This window comes from Epinephelus moara, chromosome 5 (genome assembly GCF_006386435.1).
Source record: "Epinephelus moara isolate mb chromosome 5, YSFRI_EMoa_1.0, whole genome shotgun sequence".
In the NCBI taxonomy this organism is placed as follows: Eukaryota; Metazoa; Chordata; class Actinopteri; order Perciformes; family Serranidae; genus Epinephelus; species Epinephelus moara.
Genome location: NC_065510.1, coordinates 13,220,391 through 13,245,609, shown reverse-complemented (window position 1 = coordinate 13,245,609; position 25,219 = coordinate 13,220,391). Strand labels below are relative to the sequence as shown.

The 25,219-nt window shown below is 39.7% G+C and overlaps 2 protein-coding genes across 3 annotated transcripts in view; one reads left to right on the top strand and one right to left on the bottom strand.

Annotated features, from left to right (window-relative positions):
* The first annotated feature begins 38 nt into the window (after positions 1-38).
* On the top strand, positions 39-7,989 carry LOC126391025 (uncharacterized). Its single transcript, XM_050045599.1, has 5 exons — positions 39-156; positions 1,778-1,931; positions 2,238-2,351; positions 4,270-4,942; positions 6,313-7,989. Exons 2-5 carry the CDS (start codon positions 1,785-1,787, stop codon positions 6,534-6,536), a joined length of 1,158 nt encoding a protein of 385 aa, XP_049901556.1. The 5' UTR covers positions 39-156; positions 1,778-1,784; the 3' UTR covers positions 6,537-7,989.
* Positions 7,990-8,114: 125 nt separating this feature from the next.
* Positions 8,115-25,219, bottom strand: part of LOC126391020 (uncharacterized) — a 52,332-nt gene continuing 35,227 nt past the window's right edge. Inside the window, exons 4-10 of one of the 2 annotated variants that reach the window (XM_050045591.1) lie at positions 15,659-15,961; positions 14,480-14,779; positions 14,277-14,381; positions 13,012-13,062; positions 12,638-12,727; positions 10,745-10,836; positions 8,115-9,771 (exon numbers count right to left, since the gene is read on the bottom strand). In XM_050045591.1, the coding sequence (XP_049901548.1) occupies positions 9,697-9,771; positions 10,745-10,836; positions 12,638-12,727; positions 13,012-13,062; positions 14,277-14,381; positions 14,480-14,779; positions 15,659-15,961 (1,016 nt within the window). In that variant the 3' untranslated portion in view covers positions 8,115-9,696. The remainder of the gene's footprint in view (positions 9,772-10,744; positions 10,837-12,637; positions 12,728-13,011; positions 13,063-14,276; positions 14,382-14,479; positions 14,780-15,658; positions 15,962-25,219) is intronic. The other variant, XM_050045592.1, reaches the window with a different exon arrangement.

The following is a 25,219-nucleotide window of genomic DNA, read 5'->3' as shown; positions in this document are numbered from 1 at the left end:
ATTGAACGCGCGTGGCTGCGGAGCGACGTGGACGAGCACGCACGGCGGGCACAGACGGGGGCGGCGCTGCTGCTGGATGTTTTCACTTCTTCTTACTGTCTCTGTGCTGGAGAGATAAGGAAGCGCTATGAAATAACAGAGACAGCAGCAGAGACGGTAAATAAACTGGACAACATTCTTTATATAATCTTCTATATATGTCCTTTACTATAACAGCCATTTATATCCTTAATTATTGTATCGTTTTTTATATTCAAGCAGCCTATTACATGCTATAATTATTCCATGTATGCAGTCATCTGTATAGACCATAGCCAATCTTTAAAACTGTCAACAGTGTGTGTGTGTTTGTTTGTTTATTAAGATCCCCATTTGCTCTTGCGTTGCAGCAGCTATTCTTCCTCGGGTACATGGCAACAATACAAAACATACATTCACAATACACAACACTAAATAATACATCATAATGCACATCCACTGTTGATATACTCTCACCGGCCACTTTATTAGGTACACCAGTTCAAGTGCTCATAGCTAATCAGCCAATCACGTGGCAGCAACTCATTGCATTTAGGCATGTAGACATGGTGAAGATGACCTGCTGAAGTTCACACCGAGCATCAGAATGGGGAAGAAAGGTGATTTAAGTGACTTTGAATGTGGCTTGGTCTGAGTATTTCACAAACTGTTGATCTACTGGGATTTTCACACACAACCATCTCTGGGGTTTACAGAGGATGGTTTGAGAAAGAGGAAATATCCAGTGAGCAGCAGTTCTCTGGGTGAAAATGCCTTGTTGATGCCAGAGGTCAGAGGAGAATGGCCAGACTGGTTCAAGATGATAGAAAGGCAACAGTAACTCAAATAACCACTGGTTACAACCAAGGTCTGCAGAAGACCATCTCTGAACCAAGAACATGTCCAACCTTGAAGCAGATGGGCTACAGCAGCAGAAGACCACACCAGGTGCCACTCCTGTCAGCTAACAACAGGAAACTGAGGCTACAGTTCACACAGGCTCAGCAAAACTGGACAATAGAAGATTGGAAAAATGTTGTCTGGTCTGATGAGTCTGGATTTCTGCTGCAACATTCAGATGGTAGGGTCAGAATTTGGTGTAAACAACATGAGAGCATGGATCCATCCTGCCTTGTATCAAGGGTTCAGACTGGTGGTGGTGTAATGGTGTGGGGGATATTTTCTTGACACACTTTGGGCCCCTTAGTACCAACTGAGCATGGTTTAAACACCACAGCCTACCTGACAAATTTGCAGCAACTGTGTGATGCTATCATGTCAATATGGACCAAAATCTCTGAGGAATGTTTCCAGCACCTTGTTGAATCTATGCCACGAAAAAATAGCATAGTTATGACGGTAAAATGGGTCAAACCCGGCACTAGCAAGGTGTACCTAATAAAGTGGCCGGTGAGTGCAGTTTACACAACACACACACACACACAAAAAGACACTACATAAATCAGCTCTGACTGAATCCATCATAATCTAACAGATAAATCTAATCATTTAACATACAGTAGAAGAGAATGCCCATGAAACATTTACACACCAAATAATACTATTAATTAATACAGTTCATTTTCAAGTACTTTTTTAAAACCACATATATTATTTTGGTGTGTAATATGATTTGGCAGTGAGTTCGGTATATTACTGTCTGCTGGATTGATGTGGTTTTGGATTTTGGTGAGGTAAATCAACCTCCAACAGTGTGCCTTGTTAAATAGCACGTGTTTGTCTGTTTTGTCTGAATTAGCTCCACCATGGTTCAGTGGCAGATCTGCACTCTGGAGCACCTGATGAATTCAGGGTTCGGCCGTCCTTTTCCACGACACGGCCTTCAGCTCCTGTTTTGGTTTGCCAACCAGTGTGTGACCTGTGAACTCATTAACTTTGTGGTCATCATGAAGGTACAACTAGATTAGATAACAACTTGAATTGTATGGCATGTTAATGATTGTAGTTGTGGTTTTTGAGGAACATAGTTACAGTACACACATACAACCGCTTCAGAAAACCATAAAATTAATGGATATTGTCTGTAGCCTATATTCAGTTGTGCCCCATTAAGGTCACAACAAAGCTACAGTATATTTCAAGACAAACAATGGGTGATGCCGCTGCAGTAATACTGGCCATTTCCCAATCATATTAACGTGTATAATAAAGCAGTAAGTACAACTAAGATGTGTAATGACCAGAGTCTGTCTTCACAGCTGGTGTCAGATTGTCAACCAGAGAACGGTTTCTTCGGCTTCCACCAGTTTGGCAACGTTGAAGAACTTTTACCAGTGCTGAAGAAGCCCAAGAAGCGCAAGGGTAAAACAAAGGTTTGTGGCATAGTTTGTCTGTTTTCTGTCATCATAGAGGCACTTCAGCAATTTTATACATAAAGATCAACGTACTCGTCACTTGGAATACGCAGCCTGTGAAAACAGATGCATAATGTCTTCTGTGCCTCTGGAGGAGGTCAAACCAGATGTTTACCACTCAGGTAGAGTCTCAGTAACAAACATGTCCAAAGTCCGGCCCGGGCCAATCATGGCCAGCTGACTGATTTTAAGCAACCCTCGACTTGTTTCTCAAAATATACTAAATGTGACCCACCACACAATATTGGTGAGTCAAGCAAGTTCACTTTGCATTGTTTCACAATGGCAGCACTATCATACAGTTTAAGGACATGCAACAATTAGGAACCATGCAGGAGGAACTAAAGTGTTTTCAGAAACAGATGCTAAACAAGCAAAGAAATGGTGACATAGCAAAAGATAACAAGGGTTGCCACTTTCAGGAGCGGTAGAAAGTTGAATACTTTTTCACTGACAGACGAAACAGTCGCACTTTTCTCATTTGTATGTAGTTTTTTAAATCACCCTGCTGGCCCCCAGCAGCTGGCTGGCCCCCAGGTACATTGGGTTGTATCATGTGAAGTTAAGTTTAGCATCAAATGTTTTTGGAGCTTGACCCACAGGGCCATAATCACCTATTCAACATTGGCACCTTCCGTGACCTGAGAGTAGGTGTTTCTGTGATGATCTCAAGAATTCAAGGATGAGGCCAATCACGGTGTTCTTTCTTAATGCACGTTTTATTACGAGTTCGGATCAACATGGCTACATGCAGAAGCTATGTGATAAGTGTGAACAGAGAGAGACACAGCTTATAGGATGGTGGCATGTATACTGTTACTTAAAATGGTGTCTTGACAAATTTACCTTGACCTTGGGCCAACTAAAATTAGTCTAACTTGTCCATTCATCAGTAAGCCTAGCACTTCTGATGCCATGACGTCTGTCATAACGGAACATGATCCCCAGGGGTCTTGACCAAGTATCTACTGGTCAGTGGAGATGTAAAAATCACGTATCACATGCTTGCCAGGAAATTACATTTGGTGTAGCTGAAGTGTTGCGTGGTTGGAAACAGTAGACGTTTAAAGTCAAAGAGCTTATAATGTACAAGCTGTATGGTGCCAGGAACAGGTTGTGATAACAAAAAGGGAAAAAAGGTGGGAACATTTGTCATGAATCGGGAGAAATATGAGAGAACTGTGACCCAGGGAGGAAACTGGGAGAGAGCAATGTAAATCGGGAGTCTCCCAGAAAAACTGGGAGGGTTGACAAGTATGGAAACAACCCTCCAGGGGGGTCTGGGGTGATTTGCACATTTTGATTTTTATGACAGTCTGTACTATTACTTTATAACCTGTTTTATAACATACTAACACTTAACAAAACTATAAAATAACAACACATAACAGTCATATTACAGTCTAGTTTTCCACATTTTAACACATTTGAAAGTAATGAAATAGACAATTTGACATTGATAAACCTTCCAACAACAGTCAAGCAGTGGCTATGGCAACACCACTTGGACAAACCATACGCAAAACTGCAGTACACCATAGTATTTGTTTTGTTTATTATTATGATTACATTTGCTAATGATCATTTTAGATGGCAGTGCACGGTTGCCAATCGTAGCGTAGCAAATATTTTCTTCATATTTGTATCTGTATATAAATATTTTTATTAATATATATAAATATTTTTTCATTTCCTAAGTTTATGAACATATTTGAATATTTGATGCATCCCTCCCCAATAAATATTGTAATTACTGCCTAGCTGTTTATATTAATAAACAAGATTCAGCGTACCTCCACTAGCCTACCTTTGTTCCCTCCCATCTCTTATTCAATACAGCTGTTGATTTCTCTCTCCCTCTATCTGTCTCTCTCAGGTTGTGTACTATGAAGTCGGCAACCTGAACACAGAAACCTACCCAGATTCTGCAAACCTCCCCGCTTATGTGAGGGAAAATTATGGGTTGTCTGGTGATTACAATATAGACCGGATCATCATCGGTTACCAGGTGAAGACCAGGGTGGTGGAGACGGTGTATGTCACAGAGCATGACGGCGTGGCCTTTGGGAGGTTCAACACTGACAGGACATACGAAGTCAGCCCTGAACTCATCCAAGTCCTGCAGAACCCGCAGCTTGATCTCACCAACTTTCTCAGCCGGACAGGCTACTGGGGAGACATGCAGGTGGTCCAGGCTGACAATATGGGGGAGATACACTACCCAGACCCTTCAGTCCAGGAAATCTTCGACTTAATGCAGAACTACAGTGGATCTGTAGCAAGAGCAGTACATGATGACTTAAGTTTCTTCTCAGAAACTTTTAACCTGCAACTGGATGTAAACATGGAGCCCTACAGCTATGACCAGTATGGGAACCGCATGGTCAGCGTAACCTCAAACAACAGCGGAGTTGTGGCTGGCTACAGTGAAGTGCAACGGAAATACAGGAAGCCTAAAGCCAAAAAGAAACCAAGAGTCTACAATGACAGTTATTGGCTGTCTGCGTTGGGGCCGCCTGAAGGGCAACGTGCATTCAGCTATTACTCCCGTAAGTGTCTCACAATTCTTTGCATTTCTACAGTGGGATTATTTGTATGTGTCTGCTTTGTGTGACTAGCTAGCTACAGGGATTAAAGGATCAGTTCACCCAAATTATTATTTTTTCTTAGCTCTAGCCATGCAGGTAGTTTTGGTTTTTATTTGCCTAGGTTGTCATACATCTGTCTGTGACGATGTCTTCTGCCACCTCAGTGCAATGGCTGTGAAAGGTCCCAGTGTGTAGTTTTTAGGGGATATATTGGCAGAAATTGAATATAAGGCTTTTTTCTTCAGGGTGTAATCACCTGAAATTAAGCATCATCGTGTTTTTAGTACTTAGAATGAGCCGTTTATATCTACATAGGGAGCTAGTCCTTATTCACATAGATCGCCATGTGGCACCGGCATCTTTCTACAGTAGCCCAGAACAGACAAACCAAATACTGACTCTAGATAGGGCTTATCGCATTTTCTTGTCACTTTGGCGGAGCCTGTGGTGATAGCTGGTAATTGCAGTTTGCTTATTGGCAGACTACCTACATCGTGATGCGTATTCCCATTTAGAGCACTGGTTATATCTGGCTCAGAGTGATCCATTCCAATGTTGTTTTGAAAAACCAGCACAAAGATAACATGGATTGGCTGATCCTGGACAGTAAACATGGGATTTCCAAATCTGGATTATTCTGATCCAGAAAAAAAATTTAACTGGGCCCAGATGTTTTTTTTTTTTTTTGCAGAGGAAGAGACATCTGCAGATAATTCAGCTCCCGTTAAAAACCTCCTAAACACTGAACACTCCTAACCAGGAGATGCTTCAGATGGTTGCAACCTATACTCCTCACCACTAGTTGCCACTGAATCCTCCTAAATCTTACACACTGTTCCTTTAACACAATGTTTTTGTGGTGCTCACAACATTGAAAAATAACATTTAAATACTTAATCTGTCTTTAATGCCCTAATTAATGTGGACAATCCACAGAACATGCGGTCACAAAAGCTACTTTAATATGAAGAAACAGTCCCTATGGAAACTGTTGGCAGTGAGGTCTGGGGATTATTCGGTAACAGGAGTATTATGTCTGAAAAAAAAGGCTGATTAGTTTTTTGATACTGTAAGCACCACAGACTTAATTCCATTCACCTCTATGCTACTGAGGTGAAGGAAGAAATTCAGAAACTAGAAACATGAAACCTCAAGTAAGTGCATATCCTCCCCTCTAATGGTATGTAATTGAAGAAACCATAATTCAGTTGATTTACAGAATTTAAATCAGCACTGCTGTGTCCTATTAAAGACAGTGCAGTTTATTCATTGCAGGAATGACAGGCTTTATTTGGGGTGCTGCTTGACCCTTTGTGAATTTCTGTCTCTAGGTTTTGATGAAGAAGACAGGAGATGGAACGGAGGTGGTGGTGGTGGTGGTGGCATCAGCTTCATGAAGATTCTTCTCGGTGCTGGTGCGCTCTACTTGGCAGCCAAATGTTTCAGCTGGCTGAGGAGCTTGTGGGAGGAGGACTTAAATGAGTACATCATCAAGAAGATACCATGGAGGACACCAACTTATCAACATCATGTCATGCTGGATTATGTGTACTAAGATTTTAGGGCAATGGATGTCTTTTTGGTCAAACATGAAGACTCCATACAGCAGTTGTCAAATTAATTTAAAACAAGTGTGAATTCACAATAGCTGCAACCTCGATGCCAAATGTACGTTACATTTGGACATTTCATATAAATTATATTAATGTTTCTAAAGTGACGTAGGATATGAGCTGGACAGTGGGTGGTGTGACATCTAGACAAGATGGCTGCCAAGCTGCAGCCCACTGTTCAAGACCAACATACAACAACACTGGTTGTTTTTAGCATTTCCAGTGGCGTTTGTGGCACTGAACTTTGGTGTTTTTAACCGACCCGTCCCTTCTTTTCCAGCAGCTTTTGTGCCACCAAATGAGGGTGTTTTAAGTCAAAATATGATCTTTTCCAAACTATTACCAAGTGGTTTTTGTACATAAACCTAACCACACCTTTACTACAGCGTTGTTGAGAAACATAAAGTTTCAATGTATCTACTACAAAGTAATACACAAATGTAATGTATGCCTGCTTTGTGGACACGTACAATGCAAACATTTTTTGCTTGGATTTGGTTGCAAAATCCTTAACCGCCAAAAAGTGGGCAGATTATTGTGGACAGATAGCTTTGCAGAGCAAGCTATAGAGCTGCTGGTCTCAGCTAATTACAGTTAAATTGTTAAGACTGAAATACTGATATTTTAAATTGATTGTATCATTAGAAATAACACTGAAAATAACTTCAGCATTGACAGGCTTCAATCGTGCAATACCTGATTTTGAAATATTTTGATAATACTTGAATGTCTTTGTTATGCTGAAAGGTATGGGAGCAGAGATTGATCATAATTACAGTGATAAACAAACAAAGAAAGCAAGAAAGAAGATGGCCCTGGCAAACACAATAAGCCAAACCCAGGAGCAACAAAACCACAACTACATTTTGTCACTGTCAAAGCTTTTTTTTTTACCATACTGAGATGTGTAGTTATTTCTTTTATATCTGTGGGTGTATGAGGCCTCTGTGTGCAGTGATGCAGAACTATGAGCTGGACTGCCTTATGTTATGTCAATATCTGATTGTTATACTGTACATAATTTTTTTAAAAGATTTTTTGGGGGGCTTTTTTGCCTTAAGTGAGAGGACAGTTTGACAACGACATGCAGCGGGGGGCCATGAGCTGGACTCAAGCCCTCAGCCACTGCGGCAAGGACATTGCCTTTGTGCATGGGGCGTCTGCCATGGTGCCCTACCTACTGAGCTACTGGACGCCCCCTGTAAATCATTTTAATTGGGATCAATGTGACAAACCATTCATTGGTTTAGCCACAAACAGACATTCCCGTCTAATTATTTTATGTGTGAACCATGTCACAATAATATAAAATAACATATAACATGTTGGAGAACTGTATCTAGATCACCACTCATTTCAAAAAGTTAATCAATAAACAGCAACATGGACATTGGACTCTGTGAAAAACATTATTGTTATTACATTACTCAACTGAAGTCCTTTTTAAGTAGGCAAGCACTTTGTTCTTTTTAATATAGTAAGCGTGTTAATAATAAACAACATTTGATTTTCACATGCAATGATTTCATCTAATATCTTATAATTTTTAATGTGGACATGTCTACCACATTGTTGTTTCTAATGCAACCACTAGAGGGAGTCAAAGTCAAACTTTCTGACTCAAATTTCCACCCTTTATACTTTGTAAACCTGTCCTGCTCCAGCTGGTGGTGGCAGCAGCAGGGGAGATTTGTTTATCTCCTGGGCCAAAGTAACTTTGGGGTTAACCCTCTTCACTTTACCAGCAGCTGGAAAGCAGTGAAGCAGCAGCCTTTATTAACAGAAAAACTGTGACTTACACTGCACATTTACTGCTAAGCTGGCCACTTTACTGCTGCTCTGCTGCCTTCAGCAGACAACATCAAGAATTGATTGGAAAAAAAAAATATTGCTAATTACTAATGTTTTTCTTCATTTTCATTTATAAATCTTGTAGGTAGCTTTAATCAAATTGTGCGCAGAACTTAAATAGCCTGAAGTTTATGGCTGTCAACTGTCAGAATCCCAGTCATACCCAGTTTATGTAATTCCAAGACTGTTTGTTTAGAGACCCCAGTGTGAACGAAATATTTAAATACACCAAAATAGGTGCATCAGATGGCACGTTGTAGCCTAATGTGTTTTAATGTTGAAAATACATTTATTTATCATGTAAATACATCTAACTGGTATTGTCAGTGATATAAGTCAGTAAGGAAACTGTTGGACTTGATCTCATATAAGGGTCACCTTATATGTGGGGGTCAAACACACCGAACTTTCCTCAGGAGACTGCTGTTTGTATCCCCTGTGAAACAGAAAGTCAGCTTGAGTTTTTTTAACCACCAACTTACTGGTGTATGTCCGGTGACATAGTCGTCAGGTGACATAGTCGTCAGGTGACATAGTTGTCAGGTGACATAGTCGTCAGGTGACATAGTTGTCAGATCATTTCTGTAAACCTAACTATGTTTCCTATGACAACAGAAGTTTATTTTGAAGGCACTGTAAAACGTAATGAACGGAAATTGACACAGAAACTGACATGTCCAAAAGTGATGCTGGAGGGGTCCTAGATAGTAGTCAACTCAGGGGGGAATGCGCCCTCTAGTCATCAAATCCTCTGTACAGTCTCACTCATTTCAGCCATGTGCACAGGATATGCCCCACCAACAGACAGCACACCACCAAACAATGGACTCTCTGCTGACACCAGGTAGATCCAGGCATCAAACGTGCCTTTTTTTTCAGTTCAGAACTTTTTGACAGCTCAGAGCACCTGGCCTCATAGGAGGAGAACCTCGGTTTTGTCACTGTTGAGTTTTAGGAGATTTGAAGAAAACCAGGATTTGATTTCCTATAAACAGTCACAGAGGGAGGAGGGCGGGAAGGTGGAGGTGGGCTTGGTGGTAAGGTAGAGCTGAGCGTTCAGATATACCAATTGATGCTAGCCTGTCGAGGAGGATGACGTGGGAGATGGTGTTGAAGGCTGCACCCAGGTCAAGGAGGATGAGGATGGGGATGGTTAATAGTCCGGAGTCAGCTGCCATCAGGAGATCGTTGATGATTTTTAGGAGAGCTGTCTCTGTGCTGTGACGTGAGCGGAAAACAGACTGGAACTGTTCATAATGGTTTATAACAGACTGTTGTTAGATAGGAGTTGTCGGCACTTCTTGATGAATCTGGTAAATTTCCACCCTGGAAGAAAAAACAAATAAGGGTTGTGAGTGGCATCAAGACTTTAAGAGAGTTCTTTCTACTGATAAATTTATCTGATCTGGTCACGTTCTGTCTTTTTGACAGTCAAACTATCTAAGCTATGTAGGAGATATGTGACAGATACAAGTTAATAGGCTGATTCGAGATGAGCCAGGCCTCCGCAGGTTCGATCACCAGTGATCACCGCACAATGCATGCTGGTTAGTTTTGTATCCAACTTCATCCTGACTTGCTCTGACGTCATACAGAAGTGGACAACGATAATCTTGCGGCTGCAGTTGCATACAAAGTCTACTGTATATTAACATTGGACTATTTTAATTAAAGTATTTAGCAACACAGAGACTTGTGGTCGGTGGGATGTGAGGATTCTTAAAATAACATCTGTAGAGATGTAAATCTCTGACTATCCCTGACTATATCTGACTGATAAGATGCTGATTTACATGAGAATTCATGTAAATGGAGGTTGAACCATAGATATAATGTACAGATCAAAACAATTGGAGACTGAGAACAAACTGATCTATGAGTCTGATAATATTTTAATAAACCGACATATCAGACAGGATGTGAGTGTTTCTGTGACTTCCTGTACGGACTGAAGGCTGCTGGAAACTGTCGGGAAACTGTCCAACTGCATTGCAGCTTTTTGTCACTGCCCCCCGCTGCAGCCGCCTGCGCTTGTCCACTTTCCAGGCCTAGTTCATCTCAAATGAGCCTAATATTTACCATTTGCTTTACTATATGATGCTGCTGGCCAGTTAGCAGGTAAATTGTTTGTCCTGGTTAATTGAGCTGACTCTTAAGTGAAGATAGACATGTCAGGTAAGAGATGTGAGACACCACGTTTAAACCTTCATAAATATACTTGGTGGGAGGGTAACTATGCAAACACTGCTGACAACAGCATTGCCTGGAAACAGGGGACATAATTTCCATCACACATTACCTGAGGGTGTGTTTGCAGACCAACCTGACTGCGTCTGTCTTCAGAAATATCAATGTCAGCATAGTTAACGTCTGGTTCGCTGCTCACTGAATCTGCAAAGAGACAAAGCTGAGGTTAAATGTTAAGTTGCAATGAAGTAAAATGTAATTTATACAGCAGCACATTTGAAATCGAGGGTGACAAAGTGCTTCACAGGTACAAAAACATTTTGAGTGCAAGTGACTCGTGTGAACAGGAGTTTTTGAAGTTGGTCCAGTACTGTGACAGGGCTGCAGATGGCAGTGGCAAAACAGGCAACAGAGGAACCATACGGGGCAGGTGCGCCTTGTCATATTTACGTCCACTAAAAGTGCTTCTTTTGGCCACTGACAGGCTCAGTTTGTTAACACAAGTACCCCTTGTTAGCAACCATCTTTTTTAAGACACGTAAAGCTTAAAAATTTTTCTAGTGGGGTATTAACTGACATATTTTATGTCGTAGAACAAAACGTGCATGTCTCTTTTGCTGTGTTAACCACCGACCTTCTTTCAGACATCTAACCAAACTCTTTGAAGTTTGTAAAGGAAACCAAAGTGCTAAAACCCTAACTGGTTTCTGTGCTTTTGGACTCCTTCCTGCACCACTCTATTCAACAGTGACTGATGTTCATGTCTCCATTGTGACTCTACCTGAAAAGCACAGGTAGAGCACTTGAAAGCGACGCTACTGATCATATAACATCCTGAAGCAAAGACACACAAATCTGATGGCACTTGACACAAATGCGTGTGTGTGTGTGTGTGTGTGTACTTTGTGTATTCAAAGCTTTTAAAATGTGTTTGTAATCAAGCCAAACATAAAGCCTTTAACTAAAGCTTAGACTCCCACAGTCGTCATGGTTACAGAGAGCTTTACAGAACATCATTGGAATTTGGGGAAAGTCCACTGTGATAAATGTGTTGTGAAGTGAAACAAGAAGCTCTGTCTTCGGTTTAAGCAAACATCCTCTAAAGCTGAGGTCACATCCTTTAGCACTGTAGCACTAACCAGATCCTGTCTCTAATCAGTGAGACATTCAGACGGATATTTGCACAGTTAGAGCGAAAGGCAGCTGCCTCTTTCACTTCAGTGTGACATCTGCCTTGGCACCGCAGGGTTTACTGGGACATGATGCCTTTTTAAGTAAAATCGGTACAGACGGATGTTAAAATGTTCTGACTTCTTTGTCTAACATATTAAAGGAAAACTTATGTTTTTAATCTTTTCCCTTCTCTTCAAGGATGTACGATGTATGTAACTATTTGAGGTTTTATGATGTGAGGATGTTTGACTTAAATTCTCTCTTTCAAGGAATGGGAAGTTTGGATTGGACCTAATCCTAACATGATATTTCTATGTACATTTATTTACTAGGGAAACAAATTAAAGAATAAATGCTCTGACGACCACAGAGCATAACCTCATAAAAGACCAGATCATTACATAAACTACAATTATTGGTTATTTAATCAAAGTTTGTGGCTTTAGAAATGACATAATAAATGTGGTAAATATTTGTCCTACTTCCTGTATGATTCTGGAGCCATTTACACAAATCACTTTAAATTTCTAAGTATGACATTTAAGACTTAATTTTTCCTAAACTGAGGGATTTACTTAAGGGTGTTACACAGAATCCCTTACAAGGTTTCCTTAGTTAAGTAAAAATGTTGAGGCATTTACTGCATTTAAAGAGATTTTACAGTGGTAAAATACTACAGTTTCCATGACAACCATTCGTTTGCTTGTGCTCAAGCTTGTGATATCTAAAGTATTTTGTGCAATGGTGTAACCAACTTTAAAGGGTTCCTTAAGTATGAGACTAAGATACGAAGAAAATCTTAGTCTTAGTAACATACAATTACAGAACTCACCTGATTCAGGCTGTGTCTCACTGGAAGTCATGAGGTAGTGAGGTGATGTGCTGTATCCAGCCGTGCTGCTGCATGTTGCCTGACTTGTAGCTGTATTCAAACATACAGTACATCCTTACTGTTATGCCACTGCTTTAATGCTGTTGTGTTATTCTACTTCATATAAAGTAGGCACTGTACAAATAAACTTTATTTTATTTGACCTACATTTATTGTAATTAGTAACAAGGTTAAACTGGAACATTCAATAGTAATAATAATGACATTATAATAATAATATTAATAACAACAACAACAACAACAACAACAAAAATAATGATAAAAAGGGCAACATAGCAGTGTGTCAGAGACGACGAATAACTGGCTAAACTTACATTTTGCAGCAGCTTCTCTGGGCTTCTTGTTCAAATATGTTCTCAGTGCATCTGGACAGATGTAGAGTAGATTTACCTATTACTGTACAGTACAAGCAAAACATGTAGCTGCAGCAGACAGACTACTACTTGCACCAGTGACGTGTTCAACATAACATAAATTATTATCTAGTTGTGATTATGCATTACTAAAATAAAAGAAGTTGCACTACAATTACATAGTCACACATTAGTTTTACAGTTGTCACTATTTGTTATCGAATTTCAGCACAGTATCTAATGTGCTCAGTAAGAGGAGGAGCACTAAGCAGCCAGCAGTCAACCAGATAAAAACAGCAATAAACCAGCTCAGCAGCTTAACTCAATCCTTGACAGCAATCACATCATTATCTACAGTAGCATTGTTAGGCAACTTTGCTTTATTTCAACTTCGTAAGCTGCTAGCTCGTACAAATTAAAAGTCAACAGCATTTTTTAATGTTATAAAAGACGACATACTTCGATACTGGGACCCCCGCCTCCTCTTTCCTCTGCTTTCTGTATGTCGCACCTGAGGGCTTGGAGGTCTTTTCATGATGATAACCCAATAATTTGAGAAATTATGACCTCTTGTTGTCTGTCAGTGACAACCGCTACCTAACTGAGATGCGCACAGATAACTCGTGTGTCACACAGTGACGTGACTGAGCATGGTGCAGGACAGGTCAAATAATGACAAACAACAGGGGGGGTTGTTGTTGTTGTTTACTTTTTCTTTATATGTTCTTTTTTTCAAGACAGAGCATGAGGAAAGGGTGCCAGTCAGAGCTGCAAATTATTACTAGTATTTATTCTATTTTATTTATTCTATTTTTTTTTTATTTATTTATTTATTTATTTTTTGAGGGCTTGCAGCTGTGACCCCGCCAGCATGTGGCGCTCTAGGCGGATTTTTGTTGTCTTGTTTGCTTGTTTTATTTGTTAATAAATCCCATGGATTTGAGTGTTTTAAAGATGTCTTATGTGGTTATTTTATGGTCAGTGGTGGAGTTTTGTTCATCCCATAAGACAGCCCAAGGGCGGGACGTAACACTCATACTTCCCCATTTAAAAAAAAATCCAAACTACCCCTTTAAGTTTTTCAATGGCATTTGTTCAACCCAGTGATGTCATGCGAACACAGTTTAATCTCTCATCTTAATTTACATTCATAGCCACAGTAAAATGTGTTTGACAAACAAGGAGTGAGATAAAAATAAACGAACAAACAAAAAACAAATACCTGCCTTGTGTTTGTTTGATTGTCCTCTTGTTTTTGTCGAGACACTTCCACGTGATGACAAATAGAAGAATTACAGCCAACACGATGGGAATTCCAATTACAATCACATCTGTCATAGAAAACACCCAACATCAATAAAATACACTAAACATGTACAGATGCCAAGAGCCTTTAAAATATGATATTTTATGTTAGCATTAGTCTTACATTGTCTTGTGTTCATGTTGCTCCTGCTGTCTGTGTTGTTTTGGTCACTACAGAGTGTTGTAACATTGACTGGACGAGTCTTGTTTTCAGCAAGATTGGCTGCGACACATCTGTAAGAGAAGCTGAAATCCTGGCTGTGCACAGTCAGAGGCAAAGAGAGAACGGAGCCAGTCTGGTTCAGTATTTCTTCGTCTTTGTACCACGACAGTGTCGCTTCCTCAGCTTTCTTCACAAAACACAGCAAGGTGCAGCCATCAGCGCTCACACTCAGTGTGCTCACAGCAGGAGTTGGTACAGACTCTAGAGAATAAATTTACAGAGATTAAAAACTAGACAATATGATATTTAGAAGTCCTAAACTACACTTTTATACTTTCTGTTCATAAATGATACTCTCTTTTCAGTGTTCACCCAAGCGGCAACCTCGAAAGGGTTAAAATCGTGGACGTGCCAAAAACTGCAGTTCCTCACACAGCCACTTGAGGCTGGCTCCAAAACAGGGTAAATCCCCATAGTAAATAAAAAGTAATAAAAAAGATCACTGCTTCATTACCAGGCCTCTAGCTGTGCCGTGTAGGTCATCGTTAGCAAACTGTGCTTCTACCCTGCTGGTCTGCACTGATACTAGAGGAGCAGTAACAAGTGCAGCAACTTCACTACAGGAATTTTTTAATTTCAGAAATCATATGCCATCAAAGAGGGAGAGGACAGAGAGACAGGCAGAAAGAGCGCACCTCCCTGCCCTTCCATGCGCCTACATGGAAAGCCTAAGGCAGGGAGAGCAGCAGCAAAGACCCCCTGGGAACAGAACAGAGCAGCATCAATGACAAACAGAAATGACATGATAAGTCAGACACAGCATGAAAAGGAGGAGCTGGGATGGAGGCAGGTTGCAAAGCAGCTTGCAGAAGAAGCAGCAAGAGTAGGCAGGCCAGAGTAGTTTAAATAGGGCACCCCGAGTGAGATTCGCCAATTGGTTGCATAGAAATGAATCATGTGATTAATCAGCTGACTCAGAAACGAAAGGAGGGATAAGGGCTGTGATGTAGGGGCAAGGGATGTATTGGGATTGGGTCCAAATCAACTGGAGTAACTGCTGAGGTCACAAATGGGGCTAGGATGCTGAAATGTTACCCCCAACACACTGTACAGTTTACTGGCAAAGGAAATGTAACTTACCATACACTGTGAGTTTATATGATGCAGTGAAAACGTTTCCTTTTTTAGAGTCAATATTATAAATCCCTGAGTCGTTCCTCTGCAGGCCAGTGATTGAAAAGAGTCCAGTGTCGCTGTCCCAAAGAAGTCTGTCTTTGTAAAGTTCCTCATATACTTCAATATTCTTATTTTCCACCATAGCTAAGATTATTCTTCCAAATGAAACAAATCCCCGCACCATCAGAGGGTCAGGTAAAGTAATGGATCCCCCTTCAGTGCCTGTCAGGTACCCCTTCACATCCTCAGTAAGAGATGGGTTAATCGCTGTAAAAAATGGAGAGATGCAGTCAATAGAGATGTACAAAGTGAATCCACTGACCGAGCAAGTTCACTATATCTATTACAGCCTTAGAAAACACTGTAGCCATGTGTATGAAATCCTTTACAGTGACTTACTGTCCTTGCTGTGTGCCACATTTTTATGATAAATATGATAATAAGTTGTCATTTCCACAGAGATCAGTGGGGAACCATCTCCTTCTGATACTGGTTGTTACAAACTAAACATTTACAATTAATGCATCTTAGATACATTTAACAACAGCACACAAGTTAAACCTTTCTGGACAAGATAAAAATTTTAGCAAACGAGCCAGGTGGCCAAAAACACAACAACAAATGAATGATCATGTCGCTCCGTGTCTGCTCTATGTCAGTGTTGCTTTTCTACCATCATACAATGTGTTACTGCACATTCAACTGTGAACTGGGCGGCACGGAAGTGCAGTGGTTAGCAGTGGTTAGCAGCACTGTGGCCTCACAGCAAGATGGTTCCTGGTTGAAACCCACTGCGAAAATAGGACAAACAGTGACATACATATGAAAGTAAATTAAGTGGCTGTGAGGGTAATTAGCTATCCAGTGGATCTCTTCCACTTGTTTTTATTAATATCTTTAAAGTGAAAAGTTTTAATATGTCTATCTTTGCGATTGCCTGCTAAACTTCATGTTCACCACAATGAGCAGGTAAAAGTTTTTACCTCCCCAAGTGACGCTGAGTCATTTATTGAACAAGATTTAAATATCTAACTGTTTTGTGGATGCAGGCTTTTGAACTGGGAGTTTGCCCACTTGATCTCCTCTAAGACAAGTATAGACGGCGGACTAAATGCTTAATTTCATTTCCTTTTTGTACTTTTTCACCGCGGAGTGACGGAGGGTTGCAGCGAGTATTCCGCTGTTATAATGACTTTCTTTGTTTTTCTCCTCCTGGTGGGACTTTGGCTGACAGAATTTATGACAGAAAATCTCAGAGAATTTTTAGAAATCAATGATAACGGAGAAGTCTCAGATTCTACTCTCTGGGAAACATTAAAAGTTACCATGAGAGGATTTATTATTTCTTTTGAGGCTTCAAGGAAAAAAGACAAACTTAAAAGACAGAAAGAGATTGAACAAGAAATCGGTCGTATAGAACAAACTTATAAATCCTTTCTACAACAGTCTGATTACAAAAAAATGCTGGAATTAAAATCTGAATATAACTCTATTCTTGTAGGAGAAATTAGTAATCTTTTATTAAAGACCAGACCTAAACACTTTGAAATGAGTGATAAACCACAAAAATTACTGTTACGACAACTTAAGGAGAGTTGGCAAAAACTGCTATCCATGAAATACAGTCAAAAACTGGACAAATTCTTACAGATCCAAAAGATATTAATACCAGTTTTAAGGAATTCTATTCAGATCTCTATACTTCTGCTTCCACAGCAACAGAGACAGATTACTCTCAGTTCTTTAACACAATAACTATACCACAGTTAAATGAGAACAATCAGCGCTCCATGGAAGAAGCATTCTCTGTTGCTGAGTTAGTAGAAGTGATTAATTCATTCCCCACAGGTAAATGTCCTGGTCCGGATGGATTTGGAGCAGAGTTTTACCAAGCTTTTCATGAGATTTTAGCGCCTGTTTTACTTAGGATGATAGATGATTCTATTGCAAGAAAAACACTCCCACATTTGCTCTATGGGGCAAATATATGTTTGTTGCTAAAAAAGGGTAAAGATCCTACAGATCCAGGTATTTATAGGCCTATTTCTTTGCTCAATTTCGATCACAAAATTATAACAAAAGTTTTAGCCACTAGACTAACTAAGCATATAGCAACAATCATTCACCAAGATCAAGCTGGCTTTATACCAGGCAGGCTTTCTTTTTTCAATGTGTGTCGTTTGTTAAATATATTGTATTCTGATTTGGGTAAAAACACCCAAGCAGCTGTCATAACATTGGATGCTCAGAAAGCTTTTGATTCTATTGAATGGCCATATTTATTTGAAACTTTGAAGAGGTTTGGATTTGGAAGGACTTTCATGGACTGGGTTGAGATGATCTATCGCTCCCCTAAATCATTTGTCATCACAAATAATATTGTATCAGAGCCATTTAGTTTATACCGTGGTGTGAGACAAGGAGATTGCTTGTCCCCTTTGTTGTTTAATTTAGCAATTGAACCTCTGGCAACTGGGATAAGAAATCACCCTCATATCAGGGGTATACCAGTAGGTACATCTGAAAGTCTTGTAATGTTGTATGCTGATGATTTACTTGTCACCTTAATGAATCCTGAAGAGGGTATTCCTTGTCTTTTACAATATATTCAATCATTCAGTAAAATTTCTGGTTATACGATTAATTGCACTAAAAGCGAACTTATGTTTATCGGAGAAAATATAATTTTACAAGACTGCCCTATTAAGGTTGTTCAAGACTATGTTACATACTTAGGACTTAAGATCTCAAAAAACCCTAAATTTCTGCCCAGATTAAATTTTCTTGAAGGTATTGATAAACTGAAACGCAGTATAGAATACTGGAGGACTTTACCCCTCTCTATGATCGGCAGAGTAAACGCCATTAAGATGATGTCACTACCAAAGTTTTTATATATTTTTCAAAATTTGCCAATATGGATCTCGGCAGAGAGACAGTTATTCTAGATTTTATTTGGGGTTATAAAAACACAGATTATCCAAAAAGCATGTATTATGGTCTACATTGGATGGAGGTCTGTCTTCCAGAATTTAAAGATTATTATCGGGCAGCTAATGCTAGGGCACTGGCATTTTGGCAGTGGGGTTCTCCAGACTATAAGTCACTTAACTCTGCTCCCATTTGGTTAAAACTAGAACTTATGTCCTTAAAAAAAAACATATGTTTCACTATCTTCCCTACTTTTTACAAATTGTACATCTCCTACTAAATTGGTAAGTAATAGTTTTGTTTTCAGAAACTCACTTAACATTCTCAATCAGATCAAACAGACATATAAAGTCCCTTGTATTTCAGTCCATACACCACTTTGCCATAATTATGCCTTTACCCCTGCATTGCTAGACAACACCTTTGCTATATGGAGTCTAAAAGGACTCAAATGTATAAAGGACTTCTATATAGACAACAAGTTTGCCTCCTTTGGTGAATTAAGTCTTAAGTATAATTTACCTCACTCTAATTTTTTTCGTTACATCCAAGCTAGACATTTTGTTAGGGAAAACATTCCTCATTTTGAGTCCACCTGTGAGAAGCATGCTATTTTGGAATTGTTTTCCCTTCCACCAGAGAGGAAGAAGTTGATTACTATAAATGTTTTTAAGAGGTCTGATTCTGCTAATTGTATCAAGAAAGCTTGGGAAAGGGAAATTAATGATGTGTTACCAGCTAAAATATGGAAGACTGCACTTTCCCATATACACAGGTGTTCAATAACCTGTGTGTGTGTGTGTGTGTGTCTGTTTTGGTTGGGCTTTGGGCAGGGATTTTTGTTGTGGCTTGTATGTTTGTATGGAAATACAAAATCATTAATAAAAATAATATACAAAAAGTTTTAATATGTGATTATTCTCCTGTCTGGCACTCTACTCTTACTTTAAATATCTGGGATATAAGGGAGTAATAGTGCCGTCCAGGGGCCCAAGTGGGACCCGAAAGGTTAGATGGATAGAAAAGTAGGAAAGAGCAAAGGAAGGTAGAAAAGTAAGGAGCACAGGGAAGGCAGAGCCAAGGAGAGCCGTCTGTGCCAACTGGAGTATCCCCTGTTGGACTGGGCCGTACACTCGACCTCATTCTGATGAGGGAAGAGAGGGAAGAAGAGAGAAGAAACTAACAGGGGAAAAATGTACTTAACTTTGATCGAGGTGGAATTTACCTGGTCGATTGTTATCCTACTATCCTACTAAGCTGTTGACATGTCTAATGAAAGTAAGTATTCCACTAATATGACTGTTTACATGCAGCCGTGCATACTCTGATTAACGTGCTCCAACATGTCGTTTTTTTCAAAAGTGTCCTACTGGTTTGACTTGTTGGACCGTGTGAGCATGCTCTCTCTTTTGTGCCTTCATGTGATGTTTGCACATTTTGAAAAACCTGTTGATATTCAAGTCTTTCAAAATGTTTAAGAGTAGGTGTGTTTCACCTTATGACCAGAAATTAAACAGTTAAGCAAACAGTTTGTGAGTTGGTTTGTGTACAATGTATCCATGACAATGCACAGACCTGAGAAAACAGGCAAGATGCCAAACTGCCGTAAAAACCCCAGTTGAGACCCATTATCCAAATGTGCTGTATACATGCTCAACTAATGCTCCTAAAACCTGACTAATAACGGTATATCAAGGATGTCTTAATTAGAAAATGCTTAATTCGACTTCCACTCATTTTCATTCGGCTTCCATCCATTTTCATTCGCTTATTCAGGGCTTATTCACTTAACGGGAGGCGCCCAGGAGGCATCCTGATCAGATGCCCGAACCACCTCAACTGACCCCTTTCGACGCAAAGGAGCAGCGGCTCTACTCTGAGCTCCCTCCAGATGTCTGAGCTCCTTACCCTATCTCTGAGGCTGAGCCCAGCAACCCCATGGCCTAATTCGTAAAATTCAAACGGAATATGCTGTTAACATGGCCAGCATCAAATTCAGAATATTGTCGTTTTCGGAATAATAGTGTGCATGTAAATGTTGTCACTGCACACAGTGGTTCAAACAGAGCTAATCAGTATATTACTGACAACACCTGTGAATTATTTTTCTTACTCATACCTGCCCTCTCTCTGACCCAAGTCAATGATGTTGTAGATCATTTCTGTTGAAAATTACAAATATTATTGACGCCACTGCTCACACAAAGGTCAAAGGTAAAAGTAGTCTGATAAAAAGAAAACACCTTGGAGAAACGCCACACTGGTAAAACATCAAGAAGATGAAGGCAGGTGGTAAAAAACAAGTCTCCTGGTTCACTGTAAGTTTATAATGTATGATTTAAAAGTCCAACACAGTCCTCCATCTTGGACATAATTACAAAAAACAACAATAATATACATGCCTTATTTGCTTATGCTGACTGACTGACTAACCTTCTTGTGTCAGTTTTTACCAAAATCTATCCACTAAGTCGAGCAGTGAATTTGCATCTGTCTTGAAAAACAAAATTCAGAAGATTAGACACACTATCCGTACCTAGGCCTACATATTGTATTAAACAAAGTAGCACAATTAATTAATTCAGTTTAAAATGCTAAACATAGAAAAGCTGAAACTAGAGATTTTCTGGCATTTCTTCTTGATGAAGGTTTTTAGCAATTAATTGAGGATCGAATAGGTTTTTTGAAGAATAACTACTGTAATCCATGAATTGACCTATTGTTTCAGTTCCATACAAGACGGACAAGAAAACTGAGTGGGACTTTCAGGCACAGTGGTATAAATCCTGTTTAAAAAAACAGCTACTACTATGTGTTGATCTGAGTAATGTCAAATGAAATGTGGAGTTCCCCAGGGCTCCATTCTCGGGTCTCCTCTGTTCCACAACAACATATTCCAGCTAGTTCAGATTATGGGAAACAATAAAACATTTTACTATAATAATGCAGATGACACATATGTCGATACCACTGAATGAAGGCATGGAACAAATCAAAGTTTTCTGTTGGAAAAAAAAGATAAAACTGAAATGTTTTTGAAGAAGAACAAAATGGCATTGTATGTTTCTGCAAACCAAGAATACATTATATCTGTACATCATACAATCATATCAACATTCATATATTAATATAGTATATGTGCTGACTTTGTCATCGGGAGGAGAAGGGGATGGTGCATGGCATAGGCAACACACCAAGCTGCAGACCATTGTTTCAAGCCAACAAACAACAAAACTGGTTGTTTTTAGTGAGTCATTGCTGTGTTTCCAGCGGCTTTTTAGGCACTGAATGTGGATGTTTTTTAGAGATCTGCGTTTCCATCTGGGATTGTGCCAACAAAAGCGGGTATTTTGATCCAAAACATCATCTTTTCACAACCATTACTATTTGTTTTTTGTGCCTAAACCTAACCGTACCCTTACCATAGCATTTTTAAAGTTTCAACATATCTGCTAATAACATAATAACACGCAACTTTAACATCTCTGTGGTTTGCAGAGATGTACAATGCCAACATTCTTCTGCCAACTGGGTTGTATGAACCATCCAGACCTCTCAGATGGTCTGAGACAGGTCGGCTTACTCTCTCTGGCGTCAAAACTAAACATGAAACAAAAAGCAGCTGTTAGGTTTTTTTTAGCTTTAGGCACCATGTTTCTGGCACAAACTTGTGCCAGACTTGTTTCAAAACTAGGCTCTTCAAAATTCTGCCCAAAACGTTTTGGTTTGCCACTGCTGGTTGTTACATTTAATTTCAAGCTATTTATTCATATTTCTCACTACCCTTTTAAAGTTTTATTCTTCTGTTTTTACCATAAAAATCCAATCAATAGGCCTATGTACCTTCTTAAAAATGATCTACTGTTTCTTTATCGTCTTTATGCCTTTCTGCGTCTAGCATAAAGCACCTAGATTGCCTTTAGAGGTGCCATATTAATGAACTTAAGTAACTAAACATATTTACTTTTACTTACTTCTTCCATGTAGTTACAGGCTCTCTCGACAAAGTCCGAGTGTTGCATTTTATGCACTGTAAACTCTTTGATGAGGCAGTTTTGTCATAATGCTCTCAGACTCTGAACAATCACCCACAGATTTTCATCGTGATATTTACAAACTGCTTTTGAACTCTGAATATTTTGGAGAAAAACAGTCAGCCTGCAGCCCACACACAACCAATGAGTGACAGACAAAAGTCTAGAATGTTTCAAATGTAGTTTTTTTTTGTAGTTTTACTGTAACTATTACTTGTTTTGTTTTGTTTTTTGTTTGTATTTTAACCCTGTATTGTGTCTCGATTTGTATCTTTAGAACATTGTGTTCGTGCGTAAAAACGCAAGCTCTTATGAGCAGAAATCAGAAAAGTCAGGTTAGGCGTGATGTGCAAGTACATCATAGTTAGATAGGCAACTTACCTATAAAAATGAAAGTGATTATCACCCGTACTTCCATCGCAGAGTTTAATGAAGACAGGCAGCTCCCGCTTAAACTTGCAGCAGCTAGAACAAGTCAAAGGAAAACAACAATACTGCAGTGGGTATGCACTCACACACAAGGACATAGGGTTTTTTTTTTCACATTGAGAAGGTGGGTCCTCGGCCAGAAAAATTTTGAGCATCAAGCACTTAATTCTGCATTCTGGTGAATTTATATGCACCGATGTGGTCAAAATGTCTCCTTTGCTATTTCGATGCTTTTATTAAGGGGGGGGAGGGAACAGACATGTTATTAAAACTGTCCTTCCAAGTTCTACTACTCCTATGCATACACACACATTGTCACTAATGATATTGATGCAGAGAGCACTGTCTGATCATTACCTCCCAGCATGCATTAAATTTGGTTTTAAAGAAAATTTGCTCAGTCAAACTTCTCATTGACAGTGTCAGTTGATAAATGTTTGTAGATAACAGGAAGAATGAACATCACACTTTGCAGCTCTATACATCTATGTAACCATACGAAACCGGAGATGGAGTGCTTCTTGGGGAGTGCCCTTTGATTTGCATGACAGATAATTATAACCAGGTCTTTGCGTATGTTGTTTTTAGAGATAGAGCAAGCAAAGACATGCTGCTTGATTTCCTGAACATGGCACCCAGTCTGCAGTTTATAACAAGACAAGCAGGACTCAGAAAGAAGAACGATTTCCTGTACAACATTTATCTGCACAAGATGTGTTAAAAAATACAAAATGAATATGAAAAAATTGTGCAAAGCAGGCAGCTCTATATAACGTTCATATTTGTGTAGTTATTGTTCTCACAGCAGTCTTAAAGCTCCACTTAGAGTTTTCCACAGATGGAACCATAGGCGTTAAAAGGTCAAAACATATGGTCTGCATGTCATGTGAGAAAGTGACAGAAGACCGTTCTCTGTGGTCGGTCTCTATGGAACTGAAAGTACGTTGTCGTGGGTCGATGATGTCTCTTGTGATGTCTCTGGTGTGCTTTGAGTCATGTTAGTCGGCCTGTGGTTTACAGAGAGTTTGCAGAGAATAGCTCTGAGGCAAACAAAAGTTTATTTATATATTTATTTATATGATATTTACGTTTTGTTCAGCAAGATGATCTTCACAGATGAGCACCACTGTTGTATTTTAAGCGTAATTGCAATCGCCATAAGTAAAAAGATAAACTACACCACATTCGCATGTCTTCAATGTCGCCACCAGATCAAGGGTGTAAAGCCACGTTTGGCCTGATGAAGCTCTGTTGTCAAATTTAGCCACTTGTTGCAATCGCTATTTTTAAAGACAAGGGGAACCAGATGTACTCCGTCTTTTAGGCAAGGAAATTATAAAAGAAGGAAAGGACATGATGTTAGTGACAGATTTCAAATTTTGCATTGGAGCCAGAGTGTGGTGCCGATCCCCTTCTTCTCCTGTTATTAGAGCCATGACTTGTTTGGAGACAAATAACAACGAAAATGAACATGCACATTGAGATGAAAAAAAACGTCAGTGAACATCATGTAGTGTGGGTTTTTTGATCTGGTGGAAACATTTTTCAGTCAAAGGTGAAAGAGCACAGATATGATGGGACTATAGTGGGAGTGGTTCCAGTCTGGTTGCAATGAAGAGGAATGCCAGAGACCCCGTCTGGCTAGCACTGGGGTCTCTGGCATTCCTCTTCAGTGGTTCCATCCATACCTGTCTGACCGTTCTCAGTTCATCCAAGGACAAACTACCAGATCATCACCCTCACCACTCACTCACAGTGTTCCACAAGGTTCTGTCCTGTGTCCCCTACTCTTTATCATCTATATCCTGACGGCTGTTTGGTCCTCACTTCAACTGAAGTTAAAAGTCTCTGCGTTATTTTGGACAGCACCCTTTCATTCACATCCCACATCAATAACATCTCACGCACAGCCTTTTATCATCTCCGCAATATCTCCAGACTTTGCCCCTCCCTCACCCAGCACTCCACTGAGGTCCTCATAAATGCTCTGGTGGTCACTTCTCGCCTGGATCACTGTAACTCCCTCCTCACTGGCTTACCACATAAACTCATTCACCGTCTACAATCCATCCAGAACTCTGCTGCCAGAATCATCACTCATACCAAGTCCTCGGATCACATCACACCAGTC